The sequence below is a fragment of the Microcaecilia unicolor genome, chromosome 2, assembly GCF_901765095.1.
Source record: "Microcaecilia unicolor chromosome 2, aMicUni1.1, whole genome shotgun sequence".
Lineage (NCBI taxonomy): Eukaryota > Metazoa > Chordata > Amphibia > Gymnophiona > Siphonopidae > Microcaecilia > Microcaecilia unicolor.
In genome coordinates, this window is record NC_044032.1 from 51,529,924 (window position 1) to 51,549,781 (window position 19,858).

Below are 19,858 nucleotides of genomic sequence, written 5' to 3' on the forward strand. Positions count from 1 at the left end.
AACTTAAGAGCATTAATGATAACCTTTATTCATTAACCTTTGCTCTTTCAACCGAGGACTGGATGCCATGGGTCTTAAGACTGAGGCCTCCCACAATCCCACATATTTGATTTGATTCATTATCATCACTTTTGTTTACTATTTTTCTGTGTTGCTATTATTTATTCAAACTAGTCTTAGCATTTAGTAATATTTATACAGGGGAAACTACTTTTTCTTGGATAATCTATTGTTTCTCCACGTGGGTTCATTTTTCTGTCGGTTAAATATAACAGAGGACAATTAGATGCTAAAAACTAAAACAGTGCGTTGTACTTTTTTGGTGAAATAACTAACAGTGGAAAATGAGACACTGGCCAGGTAGCGCCGCCTCTTTCAAGAGTGAGTCACTTTCAGCTGGAAAATTCAAAGTCAATTCTCCTTTGCTACTGCACATGCTGGTGAAATATGAAAAATTAAAAAAAGACACATTACCCTTTCATCTTCAAGCTTCAGGTGCAGGCTTTCATCTCCCTCCTTATAATCCTTAATGATTTCAGCTGAGATCCAAACCTCGTCAGGGTCGGGAATCCAGACCCGTGTATACTGAAAGAAACCACAAACAAACAAAGCAATTTTAGAATGAAGATTACCTATTTTCCCCACTTGAGTGGCTTATGGTGTTCGCTAGACTGCAGCTGGGACTTTCCCGGACTAGATTGGCTGTTTGTTTGTTTTTTCTCATTGTATGATCAGAGATGCAAGAGGATGAAAACAAATAAAATGTCCTTATTTGAAATGACTTGTTATCTGGTACAACTTCACTGGTATGAGCAGTTTAAAATGCCAGTTTTTGCATGACAATATAAACAAGGTGGATGTAGTACAGCAGAGCATGGGAGGAAGAGTGGCATCAGAGGTTCAAGCTTTTCTCATAAGGACACACAGTAAAGTTCATCCTCTTCGTGCTGGAAAGCTAGGACCACAGCATCATCTCTTTAATTTCTTAAAACCTCTTTTGCAAACGCTATGTCTTTTCTACCAATTATAAACCTGCCTTGTTTCACACCAAAATGTTCAATGCATTTTCAGTAGTTTGCCTTCTCTTTTTCTCCCTATTTTGCCACATTCTCCTTTGAAAACTTTTCTGCCCTGCATAATGTCACCAAAAATACAAAAAAAACCAGCAGGGAGTAATGAGAAAGCATTGAGCTTAACCACAGATGCTGTACAGCCATGCTTCCTAAATTTTTATCCAATATTACCCTGTTGTAAACGCTTAAAAATTCATGTGACCCCCCCAGATGATGATGACGACAATAAAATAGCAAGTCTCCACTCCACTCCCCTCCTTCATCACTTTCTACTCCTTCCTGGCTTATCTAGCATATGAGGGCAGTAGCAGCCGCCAGCACAGGGCTGTGTGTGTCTGGGTTCACTCACAGACCCCAGTACTCTGCATGGGTTTCCAGTGTAACAGGAAGTCCATAGAGTACGGGGCAGCACCTGTGAACATTCTCTGAATCAGAGGCTCCATTCTGACTGCAGCTACTAGTCTTAGGTCAGAGTGGAGGTCCAGAAGAGGAGGGAGCAGAAACAGAACTTCACCATTTGCAATTAATACAAGATACTGCCAATAGATTACTAAAAGGGGCAAGGAAGTGAGATCATGACACCCCACTAATCAAGAGCACCGGCTTCCTGTTTCATATAGTATCACATTTAAGATCATTTCCTCAGCTTTCAAAATTCATCAAAAGGGGATTCCAGTTCCACTGTCATGGTTGTTGATTCCCTATATTCCCTACAGATCATGATGCTCTTAACAGTACAACCTCTTAGAAATTTTCTCAAGATGACAAATTCATCTAGAATCCATACAAACTAAGATTTTCTGGGTAGTGGGGCCTACACTGGAACCACATGCCTCCCCATGAATGTACGAAATCCTCATACAGACATTACATAAAAACATAAAAATAGCCATACTGGGTCAGACCGATGGTCCACCTAGCCCAGTACTCTGCTTTCAACAGTGGCCAATCCAGGTCACAAGTAACTGACAGAAACCCAAATAGTAGCAACATTCCTTACTACCAATCCCAGGGCAAGCTATGGCTTGCCCCACATCTGTCTCAATAGCAGACTATGGACTTTTCCTCCAGGAACTTGTCCAAACTTTTTATTTATTTTTTTATGATTTACCACTTTTTTGAAGGAATTCACTCAAGACGGTGTACAGCAAGAATAAGTCAGTCAAACATAAGCAACAGACAATTACAGCAGTAAAAATTTTCAAACAATGCAAAGTATAGCATAGTATACTACTTATGTCAACAAAAAACATAATAAAACATTTTTTAAACTGAGATATGCTAACCATTGTTACCACATCCTCCAGTAACGAGTTCCAGAGCTTAACTATTCTTTGAGTGAAAAAATATTTCCCCCTATTTATTTTAAATGTATTTCCATGTAATTTCAGTGAGTGTCCCCTGGTCTTTGTACTTTTTGAAAGACTGAAAAATCAATTCACTTTTACCCTTTCTACACTACTCAGGATTTTGTATACCTTAATCATGTCTCCCCTCAGCCATCTCTTTTCCAAACTGAAGAGTACTAACCTCTTTTAGCCTTTCCTCATATGAGAGGAGTTCCATCCATTTTATCATTTTGGTCGCTCTTCTTTAAGCCTTTTCTAGTTCCACTATATCTTTCTTGGCATATAGTGACCAGAACTGAACGTAATATTCAAGGCGAGTTCACACCATGGAGCGATTCAGAGGCATTATAATATTCTTGGTCTTATTTACAATCCCTCACCTAATAATTCCTAGTATCCTGTTTGCTTTTCTGACCGCTGCTACGGCACACTGGGCAGAAGATTTCAGCATCTTATCTACAAAAGACACCTAGATCTTTTTCTTGGGTGCTGACTCCTAAGGTGGACCCTAGCATCAGGTATGATTTGGATTATTCTTCCCAATGTGCATTACTTTGCATTTGTCCACAATAAATTTCATCTGCCATTTGGATATCCAGTCTTCCAATTTCCTAAGGTCAAGAAAATAAGTATTGCGGTACTCGGACAGACCGAAGGTCCATCAAGCCCAGCATCCTGTTTCCAACAGTGGCTAATCCAGATCACAAGTACCTGGCAAGATCCCAAAACAGTACAATACATTTTATGCTGCTTATCCTAGAAATACTGTCAAACAATTGCAGACCGTCACTCTGTCCGATTGCACAAAATATCAAAAAAATATACACAGAGTGTATATAAATGCAAATGAAATAACCACAAGGGCTATAACAATAAACTAAGGCAAGGTAGAGTCTCATATATTATACACGATAGTATTTGTCTCACTTCTGAAGTGAATCGCTTGTTCGTGTTTGTTTCTTAATCATTGACTCAGCCTCCACCATCCTAAATCTACTAACGAAATCGTATGTGGCTAATAGCTTTTTGACTTTTACAACACCCTCAATACTATAATACACACAGCACTTAGCTTAGGCAGGTTGGTGCGCTCTTAAACCCCGACAGGTCCCCGTTTTGTTTTCACTTTGTCAAGGGGGAGTGCCACCAGATCCGGTTACTGCCACGAGCCAGCACACATTGTTTTCTGAGGCAGTAACCGGATCTGGTGGCACTCCCCCTTGACAAAGTGAAAATGAAACGGGGACCTGTCGGGGTTTTAAGAGCGCACCAACCTGCCTAAGCTAAGTGCTGTGTGTATTATAGTATTGAGGGTGTTGTAAAAGTCAAAAAGCTATTAGCCACATACGATTTTGTTAGTAGATTTAGGATGGTGAAGGCTGAGTCAATGATTAAGAAACAAACACGAACAAGCGATTCACTTCATAAGTGAGACAAATACTATCGTGTATAATATATGAGACTCTACCTCGCCTTAGTTTATCGTTATAGCCCTTGTGGTTATTTCATTTGCATTTATACACTCTGTGTATATTTTTTGTTATCCTAGAAATAAGCAGTGGATTTTCCCCAAGTCTGTTTTCATAATGGCTTATGGACTTTTCTTTAGGAAGCTATCCAAACCTTCCCGCAATTTTTCACAGTCCGCATGCCATTTTGACAACTTTGAATAGTTTTGTGTTATCTGCAAATTTAATCATCTCACTTGTCATTCCGATTTCCAGATCATTCATAAATATGTTAAATAGCACCAGTCCCAGTAGAGATCCCTGCGGCACACCACTATTCACCCTCCCCCATTGAGAAAAATGGCCCTTTAACCCTACCCTCTGTTTTCTGTCCAATAACCAATTCCTAATCCACAAAAGGACATTGCCTCCTATCCCATTACTTTTTAAAACTTTCTCAGAAGTCTCTCATGAGGAAATTTGCCAAAAGCTTTCTGAAAATCTAGATACACTACATCAACCGGCTGACCTTTATCCACATGTTTATTCTCACCTTCAAAGAAATGAAGCCAATTGGTGAGGCAAGACTTTCGTTAGCTGAACCCATGCTGACTCTACTACTACTACTATTTAGCATTTCTATAGCGCTACAAAGCATACGCAGCGCTGCACAAACATAGAAGAAAGACAGTCCCTGCTCAAAGAGCTTACAATCTAATAGACAAAAAATAAATAAAGTAAGCAAATCAAATCAATTAATGTGAACGGGAAGGAAGAGAGGAGGGTAGGTGGAGGCGAGTGGTTACAAGTGGTTACGAGTCAAAAGCAATGTTAAAGAGGTGGGCTTTCAGTCTAGATTTAAAGGTGGCCAAGGATGGGGCAAGACGTAGGGGCTCAGGAAGTTTATTCCAGGCGTAGGGTGCAGCGAGACAGAAGGCACAAAGTCTGGAGTTGGCAGTAGTGGAGAAGGGAACAGATAAGAAGGATTTATCCATGGAGCGGTGTGCACGGGAAGGGGTGTAGGGAAGGACGAGTGTGGAGAGATACTGGGGAGCAGCAGAGTGAGTACATTTATAGGTTAGTAGAAGAAGTTTGAACAGGATGTCCCACTAAATCTTGTCTATGTGTTCCGTAATTTTATTGTTTATAATAGTTTCCACTATTTTGCCCGGCACGGAATCAGGCTTACCAGTGTGGAATTAAAGACTCTACTATATAAAGGTGCTTTTGCCTTCTGAATATAGTGTAACAGTTTTGTCTAGAGAGGCTGAGGACATGTTCCTGGAACACTTATTACTGTGCTATTCTTACTGTAATTTTGGATTGTAATTTTAACGTTTCCCTATAACTTGCACCTCTCCTTGCCTTCTCTGTATACTATTTTATTTATACTTTTATGCTGTAAACCCTGATGTTAGTATTTCCCAAATAGCAGTATATCAAAACCAATAAATTAAACTATATATTTAAGGTATAGGACTCCAGCAGGCAACTAAAACCCACGAATGACCTCTTTTGAGGACTGCACAGATACGAAGTGGACGGTAGTGATCAGTCACCTGCGGTGGCACCTCTTTCTCCTCATCCTGAACAGCTTTAAGCTATGCTAAGGATCCTTTTGTCAACTCAGAACGTCTCCTTGAACAGACCTTTCTATGAAAGATGTCCTCTGGGAAACCCTGAATATCCATGTTTGTTTGCCCAAAGGAGGATAAAAACTGCAGGCACGAATAGACCCTTGAGTGCTCTCTCTCTCTAACCATCCTGTTTATTTTTTCATCCCGTGCTCTCCTTCCACCAGCCAAGGTCACCATCCCTAATACCCAATTCCTTATAATGTGAGGATTAAACTAGGAACAAAAATGAACGTAAAGAATCAGACGAGAATCCAAATGTTTCAGTGAAACCAAAGTAGAATTGTTTTGAACCCCTTTGAAACTAATATAAAGTTGTGCTTGGAATTCAGTAACCTAGTTTTACAGTTAATTAAATTTAAAGCTTATTCCTTTTCGGTGAAATAAAAAATGATTATCACTCAGATGCTATTACAGTTGCTCCAGGAAGGCGTGACCCGAGACTGTGCAGCCATGTGAATTTCTTCCACATCATTTTATACGAAATATTGAATTATTATGGTGCTTCAGTACCTAACAGGCCTTTGCAAATGCTCTCAAATTGATCTGTTCCCCCTTTTGTTTTAAATTTTCTGTAAACCATGCTTCAGCCTTCAGGAGAATGATGAAAGGATAGAGCTTTACTCAAACACCCTTCCCTGAAACCTTGCAAATAATAAAACGATCACAAACACTTAACTGTAAAATGCTTAGCACAGATTTATGAGAACTGTGCACTCACGAGATAATTCTATAAACTTTTTCTAGTTTATGTATTTTGTAAAATTATCCTAGGGGTTGCACACAAATTATGCACAGTGACAAAAGAGAGCCCGTTTTACGTCATGCCTATATAGGCAAGTTCTGGGGCAGAGAACAGGCAAAGTCGTAATTTATATGCATAACACACAAGTAGGCTTCTGGATCCTACATGAATACATTTACACCTGCTCTAAAGCTAGTTTAACTGTCTCTGGCTTCAATCTAGGCATGATTTCTTTCAGTTTAGCCCTAGCACTTTATTAAGACATATAGGTCTCTTTGTAAACTATGATCCTTCTTACCTATTAACCTAGGTGACCTGTTATAAAATTATTCTCCATCTGGTGACTGCAGTGCAGCTCATAAATAATTTTCACATAAATTAAAGTCAGACCAGTCTCGAGCCACAGCTCGGGAGTTATCTGCTGCTATCTCAGATACTGACTAAAGTAAAGTGTGCTGCAACACTGAGGAATGGGCACCTGCGACTCAATGTTTTTTTTTCCTGCAGTTCAAAATATCTGACAGACAGCAGGTTAAAGAACCCAAAAGACCATTCACCTTAAAACAGATACAGTGGAATTAGAAAAGGTTGAAAGCTGGACAAACAAAACGATTAAGGGAATGGAACTCATCTCATATGAGGAAAGGCTTAAGAGGTTAGGTCACTTCAGCTTGGAAAAGAAACAGCTGGAGGGGGGGGATATGCAGTGGCATAGCAAGGGGGGCGGGAGGGGCGGTCCGCCCCGGGTGTCAGCTCGGGGGGGGGGGTGGTCTCTGCCAGCTCCTCCCCCCTCGGCGCAATCGACACCCCCCCCCAGTGCCCACCCTCCTCCATCCAACCAGCTCCCTACCTTTAAAAAAATATCAAATCCGAAGCGAGGCACAGCGCCTCGCGCCTGCACGTAAAAGAAATGTGGACCGTCATGTCTTCTCTCGCTCTGTCTGTCCCGCCCTTGCGGAAATAGGAAGTTGCGTCAGCGGAGGGCGGAACAAACAGAGCGAGGGAAGGCCCGATGAGACGGTGCACATTTCTTTTATGTGCAGGCGCGAGGCGCTGCGCCTTGCTTCGGATTCGATATTTTTTTTAAGGTAGGGAGCTGGTTGGACGGAAGAGGGTGGGCACTGGGTCGGGAGGGTGTCGATGTGCCGAGGGGGGGTGTCATCGTGCTGCACCCGGGGGGGGGTGCAACGGCAAACCGCCCTGCCCCGGGTGGCAGCCCCCCTCGCTATGCCACTGGGGATATGATAGAGGTCTACAAAATCCCGAGTGGTGTTGAAGGGGTAAACGTGAATCAATTGTTTATTCTTTCAAAATGTACAAAGACTAGGGGACACTCAATGAAGTTAAATGGTAATACTTTTTAAATGAGTAGGAGGAAATATTTATTCAATCAATGAACAGTTAAATTCCAGAACTCGTTACCAGAGAATGTAATAACAGAGGTTCGCATATCTGGGTTTAAAAAAAAAAAAAAAAAAAAGGTTTGGACAAGTTCCTGGAGGAAAAGTCCATAATCTGATATTGAGGTAGAAATGAGGAAAGCCACTACTTATCCCTGGGGTTGGTAGCATGGAATGTTGCTACTCTTTGGGATTCTGCCAGGTACTTGTGACCTGGATTGGTCGCTACTGAAAGCAGGATACTGGGCTAGATCAGCGTTTCCCCAAGTACCCCTTTGCCAGTCAGGTTTTCAGGATATCCACAATGAATATGCATGAACTTGATTTGCATACACTGGCTCCATTATATGCAAATCTCTTTCATGCCACTAAGGCGGCAGAAGCCACAATAGTGACAGCATTTAAGGATGCTAGAGACCATCACAAAAAAAACCCTAGAGGTAAAGAAAGGGAGAGATGACCACATCTGTTTTTGGACTCCTACCAGGTACTTGTGACCTGGATTGGCCACTGTTGGAAACAAGATACAGGGCTTGATTGGCCTAATATGGCATTTCTTAATTTCAGATAGATGATCTATAACAGCAGAAAAACGGACAAACTGGATGGGGAAGGTAGACCTTATGTACCAGCATGTATCCTTTTAACATTGTTAAGCTGTTCAGTTGAATTTTTTTCTCTCAAGCTAATTATCAACTACCATGAATAAAGTCAACAATCCCAGGCAGCATAATTGTAGTGTTCATTCAAAAAGCTCCCAATTATACTAAGAGGTCAACAGCTGGCAAATTATTAAAGAGCAAGTATATCACTTGTTGGCAAAAGCAATGTTTCACAGTATAGCATAAACATGTTTCTTAAAAAAAATGCACCTTTAATGAGCTCTTGATCCTTCATACTGTATTAACTGAAGAACTACCTTCTCTACCAATACAATGTTTCTAATGCTCCTTCTGAAGCAACACAATCTGAGCTCTCTCTTGTCCCTACTTTGTCCTAGCACTAAGATCTTTCTGTGTCTGCCCCAAGCATGCTTTATTTCAAACGATAACCAAAATTTCACCTTAAAACATCAGGCCTACTTTTTACTTACGGGCACAAAAAGGGCAGTAACTCAGGATCCTGCGTTAAACAGGGACCCTGTTGCCCATTATTTATTTATTTATTTAATACATTTGTATCCCGCGCTTTCCCACTAAAAACAGGTTCAATGTGGCTTACATAGTATTAGGTTATACAGAATTTTGTTAGATAGGTAGGAAAATTAAATGTAGCATAGGAATAGCTTGGATAGGTCAGTAGTGATTGGATGGATAAGTGGAAGAATGGATGGGTTGGTAGGGGTAGGTGATGTGGGAGATGTAGTCTGGGTCAATGTCGTTGTAAGCTCAGCCCCAATTCTGAGCAAAAGGGAAGGGAAGGGAAATGGAACTGAACATGGCCAAGACCGAGGTTATTGTATTCCCACCCAAACCCACTTTTCCCCTCCCTCCACTCTCTATCTCAGTTGATAACACCCTCATCGTCCCCGTCTCGTCTGCCCGCAACCTCGGAATCATCTTCGACTCCTCCCTCTCCTTCTCTGCGCATATCCAGCAGATAGCCAAGACCTGTCGCTTCTTCCTCTATAACATCAGCAAAATTCGCCCTTTCCTCTCTGAGCACACCACCCGAACCCTCATCTACTCTCTCATTACCTCAAGCCTTGACTACTGCAACCTACTCCTCACTGGCCTCCCACTTAGCCATCTATCCCCCCTTCAGTCTGCTCAGAACTCTGCTGCACATCTTATCTTCCGCCTGAACCGATATACTCATATCACCCCTCTCCTCAAGTCACTTCACTAGCTTCCGATCAGGTACTGCATACAGTTCAAGCTTCTCCTACTAACCTACAAATGCACTCAATCTGCAGCCCCTCCCTACCTCTCTACCCTCATCTCACCGTACGTTCCTACCCGTAACCTCCACTCTCAAGACAAATCCCTCCTTTCAGTACCCTTCTCCACCACCGCCAACTCCAGGCTCCGCCCTTTCTGCCTCGCCTCACCCCACACCTAAAATAAACTCCCTGAGCCCATACGCCAGGCCCCCTCCCTGCCCATCTTCAAATCCTTGCTCAAAGCCCACCTCTTCAATGTCGCCTTCGGCACCTAACCATTATACCTCTATTCAGTAAATCTAGACTGCCCCAACTTGACATTTCGTCCTTTAGATTGTAAGCTCCTTTGAGCAGGGACTGTCCTTCTTTGTTAAACTGTACAGCGCTGCGTACCCTAGTAGTGCTCTAGAAATGTTAAGTAGTAGTAGTAGTATATGCCGCCTTTCTGTGGTATTTTGCAACTACATTCAAAGCGGTTCACATATATACAAGTACTTATTTTGTACCTGGAGCGATGGAGTTGATCCTGTCTCTAGTTCCTTCTCTGCACAGTTGTGGTGGCTGCAAGTGTGGCGCAGCCGTGCCAGGGTACAGGCCGCTTCTGGAGGTCAGAATATCTTGAGGCACTCCACTACTCACCTTCCTTCCTCCATGTAAATTCCATTGACCACCACCCTCTGGCATCTGTCAACCAGTTTTTAATCCAGTTCTCCACTTTGGGTCCCAGCTTCAGTTTGTCAAGTTTATTTAAGAGCCTCTTATGAGAGACTGCGTCAAAGGCTTTGCTGAAATCCAAGTACATTACATCTAGCAAGCGTCCTCAATCCCATTCTCTAGTCGCCAAGTCAAAGAATTCAATCAAATTCATTTGGCATGATTTACCTTTGGTAAAACCAAGTTGCCTCAGATCTGGTAATTCATTGGATTCCAGGAAATCCTTTCCTTCAGCAGTGCTTCTATAACTTTTCTAATATCTGAAGTGAGGTTGACTAGCCTATAGGTTCCCATTTCTTCTCTGTCACCACTTTTGTGAAGAGGGACCACATCCGCTCTTCTCCAATCCTGCGGAACCTCTTGTAAAAACGTCTTGTAAAAATAAATCCCTGCAGTATTGAAAATCAACAGTTTTTCAGAATATCCACAATGAATATGCATAAGATGGATTTGCATACAATAGAGGCAGTGTATGGAAGTCAATCTTAATCTCATGAATATTCATTGTGGATATTCTAAAAACCTGATTGGCTAGGGGTTCCTCCAGGACAGGTGTGGGAATCGCTGATTTAGACAGTTTCAGATGAAACAGAACGAAGCCTTGCAGAACGAAAGAAGAAGAGGACCTCGGTTGGTGGGGGTTGGGGTCCCCCGCCAGTAAAGGTAGGCGGCGGCGGGGGGGGGTCAGCAATGGCGGAGGGGTGTTGGCAATGGAGGGGGGGGTCAGCGGTGCCGGGGGGGGCAAAATGTGCCCCCTCACCTCGGGCTCTGGACCCCCCTCCCGCCGAAGTCTGGCTACGCCCCTGCAATGCATATGTCTGAGACAGATCTGTATGCATTTCCTCTGTTCATGCAAATCTATTTCATTAAAAACACTATGCAGCACTGAGGTATCCTGAAAACCAGACTGGCTAGGGGGAATGACATGAAACACACTGCTGTACCTGACCCCAAAACAACTAAGTCACAAAGAATGCCTTAAATCATTTAACAGTGAAAGTTAATCCATCAAACACATTACTGGATTGTGGCCAATTTCAAGATTTTCTTTTTTTGTTGTTGCTGTTCTTTGGACAATGTTATCTGCTGCTTAGAATATCTTTGTCCTCAGCTCAAACAGCATGGCCAGAAAAGCCCTTGAAGGCCCATTTGACTAGCAGGTATAGGCTTTTCTGCAATTAAGAACACATAGGGGCTCTTTTACTTAACCGTAATGTGCATTAACGGACAGAAAATTAGCACATATTGGTTTCTAAGAATAAAAAATTGGCCATGCATCATTTTATGTGCGCTAATGTCCGTCAGAACACATTAAACTTTAGTAAAATGGCCCCATAGCATGTAAATTGGACCAGAGCATAAGTAGTCGTAAGTGCTTCAGGAGTGTAGTGGAAAGGTGGCTAGCAACAACCAGAAAACTGATAAGGCTATAACGGGCCCTTTTCCTAAAGGCTTGCTATGTGGCAACCCAGAACTACCGCTGGCCCGAACGCAGCCATTTCTGGTGCAACGAAAAATGTTTTTGTAAATTTTTACCTCGCCGCTAATCCAGCTGTAATTGGGCACCGCCGGGTTACCAAAGAAGCCTTTACTACAACCCTCAGTGGGTGGTGATAAGTGCTCCTCAAAGCATGGCCACGCGGTAAAAATAATGTTACCGCCTGGTCAATTCTTTTAGTGGTTTTTTACCCGCTGCAGTAAAAAGGGCCCTGGCGTCCTGGAAAAACGTTTCCCCCATCGCAGGGCCCTTTTTACCGCAATTTGGTAAAAGGACCCTTAAGTTTTCAGCCTGGGAGCAAATGATAACTACGTTTTTGAAAGGAAATTACGCCAATCTGACAACACGCCTGGTTGGAGTAATCCAAATCAATAAATGCATTTAATACCAGTTAGGAGTTCCACAGTTGCTTTAGAAACAACTTAGCACTGTCAGTAATAAATACTTATCTGCTCTGGGCTGGCTGAACAATAGTTTTAATGTTAGTGCGAGTTAAGTCCAGCCTGCACCATTTTCCTCTGGAAATTCGAGGAATGAAAATGAAGTGCATCGATAAAGATCTTTATGACAGATACTGCCAAAGCAGGTACCCAAGTGACAGCTTCTAATCACCAGGGATTCAAATGAAATACAAGCATTATTTACTGCTTAAATGTTTACATATGAGGAAATACATTGATTAAACTTCTAGCCCAAAGCTCTATGCATTATTTTAATGGATATTGCAGTCAAGAAAAGGCTCCGAATATTTTGTCCTTGAATCTTTCTAGATAAACTCAAAACAGTCTAAAACTATGGTTTATCAGATAATTTGGAAGCCACTGCTCCTCTTTTTTTTTTATTTTTATTTTTTATTTATGCTTTTCAAATAATACATTCATATCTATACAAATGCAGGATTATAGATTAAATTGTAAGGCAATAAAAAAAAACTCTTCCTTTCCCTATTTAAAGGTACAAAAGAAGAAAAAAAAAAGAAATTAATTAATATATATTGACCACACTAATTTGAAGGACAAGATATAAGTAAATTAAATAAAATTTAAGGAAATTTAAGTAATCAGAGAGGATAGCGTAATAAGCTCGCTAGCAGGCATTAACAGCATATTTTCCATGAGATCATTCAGGTTGAAGCATTCCCTTTTTCCTTGGCACTTAAATATTTATGCATTTTCTTTGGATCAAGAAATACATAATTTACATTATTAATTGATACCAAACATCTACACGGATATTTCAAGATATATGTACCACCTGTTCCTCTTTAATAACCCAGATACAGCAAATAAGTGAAAAAAGACTCAAGATGAATGTAAAAGTATAAAGGCCATAGTTAAGCCATGGAGAATTCCTCACTTTACTTTCATGTGCAAGCTTTCCGTATTTCCTAAACTCAAACACGGGTACCCTGCAAGGTAAAGCAAAGTAGCACAAATCCTGCAGACACTGCTAAATTTGGTTAAAGTGAAGCTGTGGAAATTTAAACTAGCTTGGGAACAGGTATCAACTTCCATGCGTACAATACATGCATGCACGTACATCACAACTCCGTGTTCCACCCAAAACCTGCCCCCAAACAGGCCTACACACCCAGCTTGCATAAAACTACTCAAGGGGGTCATTTCATAAGTGGTATTTTATACACACACAGACCCATATAAGTAAAATGCCTTCAGAAAATTGCACTCTTAATGTCCAGGCTATGTATTTACCGTTCAGCAAAACCAGACCGTACACAAAATTATTCACGCAGATGCCCCACTCTACTTGCTAAACTTAGTGGACTTGCCGTCCAGAAATGCCAGAAGATCAGCCTGCAAATTCCTCCATTTGAACTTCCCCAGCTGCAAAGGAATTAAATACAAACAGGCATACGCTACTACCTTTGTGTACAAAAGCACACAGATATGGAATGCACTACCTATGGCCCTGAAAACCACGGACAACTTAACTAGTTTTCGCAAATCCTTGAAGACATACCTCTTCAACAAGGCCTACAAAAGACATCCTTAATGAATCAAATCACTCCTTAAAACACCCAAGTGCTCTAAAACACCTCTCACAGGACCTTAACTAACACCTTTCTATCTAAACCCTTATTTACCCTCAGCTTATTACCGACTGTATCTAAGATTATGTAATGACTATATCATACTAACACCCTGTAAGCCACATTGAGCCTGCAAAAAGGTGGGATAATGTGGGGTACAAATGCAATAAATAAATAAAATTAATTAATTAAATCCCGCTCTGTTTAAAAAATAAAAACTTCTTCCACTGCAGTGAGCTCCGATTAACACTGCGACAGGCAACGTCCCTGACCTGCACAATCCAGCAATGGCCACCCACGAGCATTAAACTTTAAACAAATCCAAAATGTTAAGATCTTTACGACCAGCAGTGCAGCAAAATACGATTTTGTTGAATTACTGTAAAATGACCGTTACCTTAACTTAACCCTTTACAGGGACCAAAATGCAACACAGACCACATCTGATAAAAGGTTATCTGTATGGCAGTAGCACAATCTACTGAATTACTCGAAATCAGGCAAAGATTGACCTTCCACATGCAAGAGACTGCATGCAGCATGCAAGCGGATGCCCCTGAAGTTCTTGCAGTGAGAACTGTCCATATCTAATTGGGGAGGGGGGGGAGGGTTGATTGCAGAATAGTTGCCCGGGCAGGATGAGCAGCTTTACTGCTGTCTAGATAGATCTCCTAACCTCCTGCAGTTAAGTGCTAAAGAAGTGGCAAGAGGAACATTGCATAACAGAATATGATCGACAAGAAGGAAAAAAAAATGTCAGGAAGTATTTCTTCACGGAGAGAGTGGTGGATGCTTGGAATGCCCTCCCGCGGGAGGTGGTGGAGAGGAAAACGGTAACGGAACTCAAACATGCGTGGGATAAAAACAAAGGAATCCTGTTTAGAAGGAATGGTTCCGTGGAATCTTAGTGGAGATTGGGTGGCGACGTCGGTAACTGGAAACAAAACGGGAGCTGGGCAGACTTCTACGGTCTACGCCCTGATCGTGACTGAATAGATAGGGATGGGCTGGAGTGTAAATTTTAAGGGGCTTCGATGTTAGCTTCAGAACTTAGTACGAGAACAGTACTGGGCAGACTTCTACGGTCTGTGCCCTGAGATAGGCAAGGACAAATTAAACTCGGGTATAAAGTATCACATACCATGTGTATTAGCAGATATCAGATGTTATAGAGGCTATAGATATTTAGGTATTTAGTTTATCTTGTTGGGCAGACTGGATGGACCGTACAGGTCTTTATCTGCCGTCATTTACTATGTCACTATAAGGTCACTGCATTAAACACGTCCTATCTTTATGCAGTTCATCTTATGCAGTTAAGGGCTGCATATGAAACTTAACCGCATAAGTTTTAGTTGACTGAATACAACCAGGTATTTAATGCTGGTGCTCAGACGTAGCCCAGCATTGAATATCTGGGTGTAAAAGCTGCAGCAGACGGAAAAACAAAACGCTCACCACTGCTGACCGAATTATCAACCCCATAGAAAAACAAATACATGTCACAAAATTAAACACAACCGAACTCTGACACTGCCATGTTTCAGTTCCAAAGTGCCTGTTTTTAGGAGGAAAATATATTTCAAAAAGTATGTAAAAAATAATAAATAAATATGACAATCAACATTTAAAAACTAATACTTGCTAGTTACATCCTTTTTGAAACCTACTAAACATTCTCTCACCATTCAGTGATCAACCCATGATTGGACATTATTAGCAACACAGAAATAAGTCTGTGCAGAAGCAATAATTATGAATTAGCTCATTCATAGACAGATCATTAGATATCACAAGGTTTTGCTAATTAGCTGACAGTCTTCAGTATGTGGGCACCCTTTTCCAGCATTTCTATACTCAAGTAATGGAACGATCAGGCTCCATATAGAAGAGAGTGACTGCAGCAGCCGTGGCAGGGCATTTTGCTCCATGAACAACTGATCTTTTTTATTTATTTTTTTAATTCAAAAACATTCTCTCTAATCCTAGGAGTATTAACTGGGAGAGGATTTCACACAAACCTATAATCTGCACATTGCCACAGAAGAAAAAAAAATCATAATAAAACCTTTTTCCAGTGTATTTGGTGCAGAAAGCTTTGAGGAAGTCTAGAGGAGCGAAGATTAAAAGCAGCACTTAGGGAGGACAAGGCCATTGAAGAGAAACTAAACAAATCTTTTGCTTTGGCCCATACTGAGCAAAAGTCTGAAAAACACCCACACCTGAAACTCTGATGGCGATTCAGAGGAACTGAAATAAATCGTGGTGAACCTTAACAGAGGAAACTGAGAAACTAAAGAGCAACAAATCCCCAGGACTGGAAGGTCTACACCCCAGGGTTCTGAAATATTTCAAAAATTAAAATGCAGACTTATTACTAGTAATTCATACACACTCATTAAAACCAGCTATAAAACAAACAAAAACGACTGATTGTGGCTAATCCAATGCCAATTTTTAAAAGGGGTGATCTGGAAAACTACAGACCAGTCAGTTTGATGCAAAAGAGCAGCCATTTTGAAAAATAAAATTGCAGTAAATATAACAGAGTTAACAAAGGGAGTCTTGCCTTACTACTCTGCTAGATTTTTTGAAGGGATTGGTAAACGTAAATAAAGATGAACCAGTCAATATAAAAGTATACCCCACCCCCAATATTCAGTGCTATTTAACTGGTCAGCAATGGCCACGGACTGCTTAAATAGCGTTTAACCAGCTAACTGCAAATATTGAGTGGGAAGTAACTGGTTACTAAAGATTCACGGTAGAACATAGCATCTAACCGGCTATATCGCACAATATAGCCAGCTACCGCCAACATTCAGCACTGTGCTTAGCGGTTAAACAGGACGACAGAAATAGCAGTCCTATCTTTAACCGCTAGGAACTTAACTGGGTAGCGCTGAATGTAGGTTTAACCAGTTAAGTTCCAGTAGACAAAAATAAAACTGGTTATTTAATGGCGGTCACCAGAAACGGCCCGGAATTGACCATCTGGGGTCAGCGCCGAAGGCAGCATTTAACCGGGCTGCCTCCCACTGGCTGAATACTGACCCCTATGAATTTTAAGAAACCATCAGGCATATTTTCAAAGCACTTTGGGAGGCTAAGTTCCATAGGTTTCTATGGAACTTTGGGAGGCTAAGTGCTTTGAAAATATGCCTACATGTGACAAATTCCCTCAAAGACTCATCAATTGGAGAAAATGAATTATTGTGAACTGTTTAAAAGATATAGATCTGAGTAAGACTAATGCCTTTTGAATTAAGGCACAGTTTCATTAAGGGAGTCTTTTCCTAAGCCACAGTGGCGTTTTCAGCTTACGGAAGAATCAGCTGGTGAGATCAGCCGTGTGGGATACAAGAGCCTTTTGGAATTGGTGCCAGGGCTGCACCAGTAGACAGTCGTCATCGTACAAGAGTGACACAAAGGGCAAGTTTGTAAGGGGGGCAGGGCACCCACACTTACATACCATTTGTGTGCATAAATGTACAGAATACCAGCACATTCACGAGAAAGTGTACACTGACGCGCCTAAGTGACAGCAAAGTGAGTAAGCCACTGTTCTGTAAGGATACAAATAAGTAGATTAGGGCATAAATGCAAAGGGGGGGGGATCATTGGAGGGGCATGGCCAGAGCTGCCACTTCTGCATGCAACTTACAGAATACTGTAAGACATGTGATGTCTCGCCATATATATGCTACCACACTTACGCTATGTCTATGGCTGGTATAAAGTTGCAGATGTGTAAATGCAAGGCACGCCAATGCCAGGCTATGTTACCATTCCAATACAGAAACTCAGCACCCAGGTGCATTTATATGAGGGATGGACAACTATGGCCCTTGACAGCCACAACCCAGTCTGGTTTTCAAGATTTCCACAATGAATATGCACAAGGTCTATTTGGAAGCAGTACTTGGAAATCCATCTCGCACATATTCATTGTAAACAAATCTTGAAAACCTGACTGGGTTGCGGCCATTGAGGACTGTGGTTGCCCATCCCTGATTTACAGAATAGGCTCTCACCGAGCAGCATTGGGCCACCTAAAGTGGGGAGCCCAGTTATAGAGTCACCCCCCTCAGTGACCAGACTTAGGGTCCATCATTGCAGGACTCTAGAAAGAACCCTGCTGAATGGCTCCTGGCCAATGACTTTCATTGCAATGATTTGGGTAACTTATTCAAAGATATATCAGGGTCTCTCAAGCCTAGCATTCTATCTTCATCACTAGGTCAGTCCCGGTCACAAGTATTTGGAAAATCCCAAAATGTTTGGGGGTGGGAAAACATAAAATGAGGGGAAATCCTGGGGTAACTGTGGAGGAGTGGCCTAGTAGTTAGGGTGGTGGACTTTGGTCCTGGGGAACTGAGGAACTGAGTTCGATTCCCACTTCAGGCACAGGCAGCTCCTTGTGACTCTGGGCAAGTCACTTAACCCTCCATTGCCCCAGGTACAAATAAGTACCTGTTTATACTATGTAAACCCCACAGAGAGGCAGCATATCAAGTCCCAGTTCCCTTTCCCTATTGGAGATTCTACATGGAATGTTGCTACTATTGGAGATTCTACATGGAATGTTGCTACTATTGGAGATTCTAGATGGAATGTTAATGTTGCTATTCCACTAGCAACATTCCATGTAGAAGCCTGCCCTTGCAGCCGCACAGGCTTCTGTTTCTGTGAGTCTGACGTCCTGCACGTACGTGCAGGACGTCAGACTCACAGAAACAGAAGCCTGCGCGGCTGCAAGGGCAGGCCTCTACATGGAATGTTGTGGAGGAATGGCCTAGTGGTTAGTGTGGTGGACTTTGATCCTGGGGAACTGGGTTCAATTCCCACTGCAGGCACAGGCAGCTCCTTGTGACTCTGGGCAAGTCACTTAACCCTCCATTGCCCCAGGTACAAATAAGTACCTGTTTATACTATGTAAACCCCACAGAGAGGCAGCATATCAAGTCCCAGTTCCCTTTCCCTATTGGAGATTCTACATGGAATGTTGCTACTATTGGAGATTCTACATGGAATGTTGCTACTATTGGAGATTCTAGATGGAATGTTAATGTTGCTATTCCACTAGCAACATTCCATGTAGAAGCCTGCCCTTGCAGCCGCACAGGCTTCTGTTTCTGTGAGTCTGACGTCCTGCACGTACGTGCAGGACGTCAGACTCACAGAAACAGAAGCCTGCGCGGCTGCAAGGGCAGGCCTCTACATGGAATGTTGTGGAGGAGTGGCCTAGTGGTTAGTGTGGTGGACTTTGATCCTGGGGAACTGGGTTCAATTCCCACTGCTGGCACAGGCAGCTCCTTGTGACTCTGGGCAAGTCACTTAACCCTCCATTGCCCCAGGTACAAATAAGTACCTGCATCCAATATGTAAGCCGCATTGAGCCTGCCATGAGTGGGAAAGCGCGGGGTACAAATGTAACAAAAACAAAATGACAGCTGATGGTACTAAATCACAGTTCAGTCGCAACTGAGCTGTAAGCCGGAGGAGCAGCAGCAAATTGCTTGGCCAAGGAAGGGAAGGAAAAAAAAAAAGAGCATAAATTTATAGTCCACTATTAAAAAAATGCAATTAGCAGTATACGATAGATTTTAATTAGTCTTAATATTCCATTTTAAATTGCTTTGTTGACTTAGCTGTGTAAAGTGAAAGTGACGGACAGAAGCAGAGAGCTGCACAGGTATGTGTGAACCATTTTTAATTTATGGTCTTCTCTAAATTCTACAAAGAGAAGACTTCTGGGATAAGCAAACTCGCACCTTTCTCAAGCAATATATATATATTTCTATCTCACATTTTTCCCTGGGTGACAAGTGCTGTTGCTGGCCAGTAAAGCAGGAAAAATTTCTCAGCTGAGGCATGGCCTCATCCACACTGTTAGCCATCTCTTTTCCCTCCCCAGAATTGAGCACAACACCGCTGTGGCAGATCTCACTCCTGCTGGCCTGATCAAAGAGGAAATTCAAAGTATTACGTTTCACAAAAATATCACGCCTTTATAATGCTTTCCTTGATTCCCCTTCAGGAACATACGCTTGCCAGTATTGAAA

The 19,858-nt window shown here is 42.0% G+C and overlaps 1 protein-coding gene across 1 annotated transcript in view; it reads right to left on the reverse strand.

The window, feature by feature from the left end:
* Window positions 1–19,858, reverse strand: part of MYO5B (myosin VB) — a 696,980-nt gene that overhangs the window by 551,900 nt on the left and 125,222 nt on the right. The window contains exon 2 of the mRNA XM_030192939.1: window positions 475–585. Coding sequence (XP_030048799.1) covers window positions 475–585 — 111 coding nt within the window. The remainder of the gene's footprint in view (window positions 1–474; window positions 586–19,858) is intronic.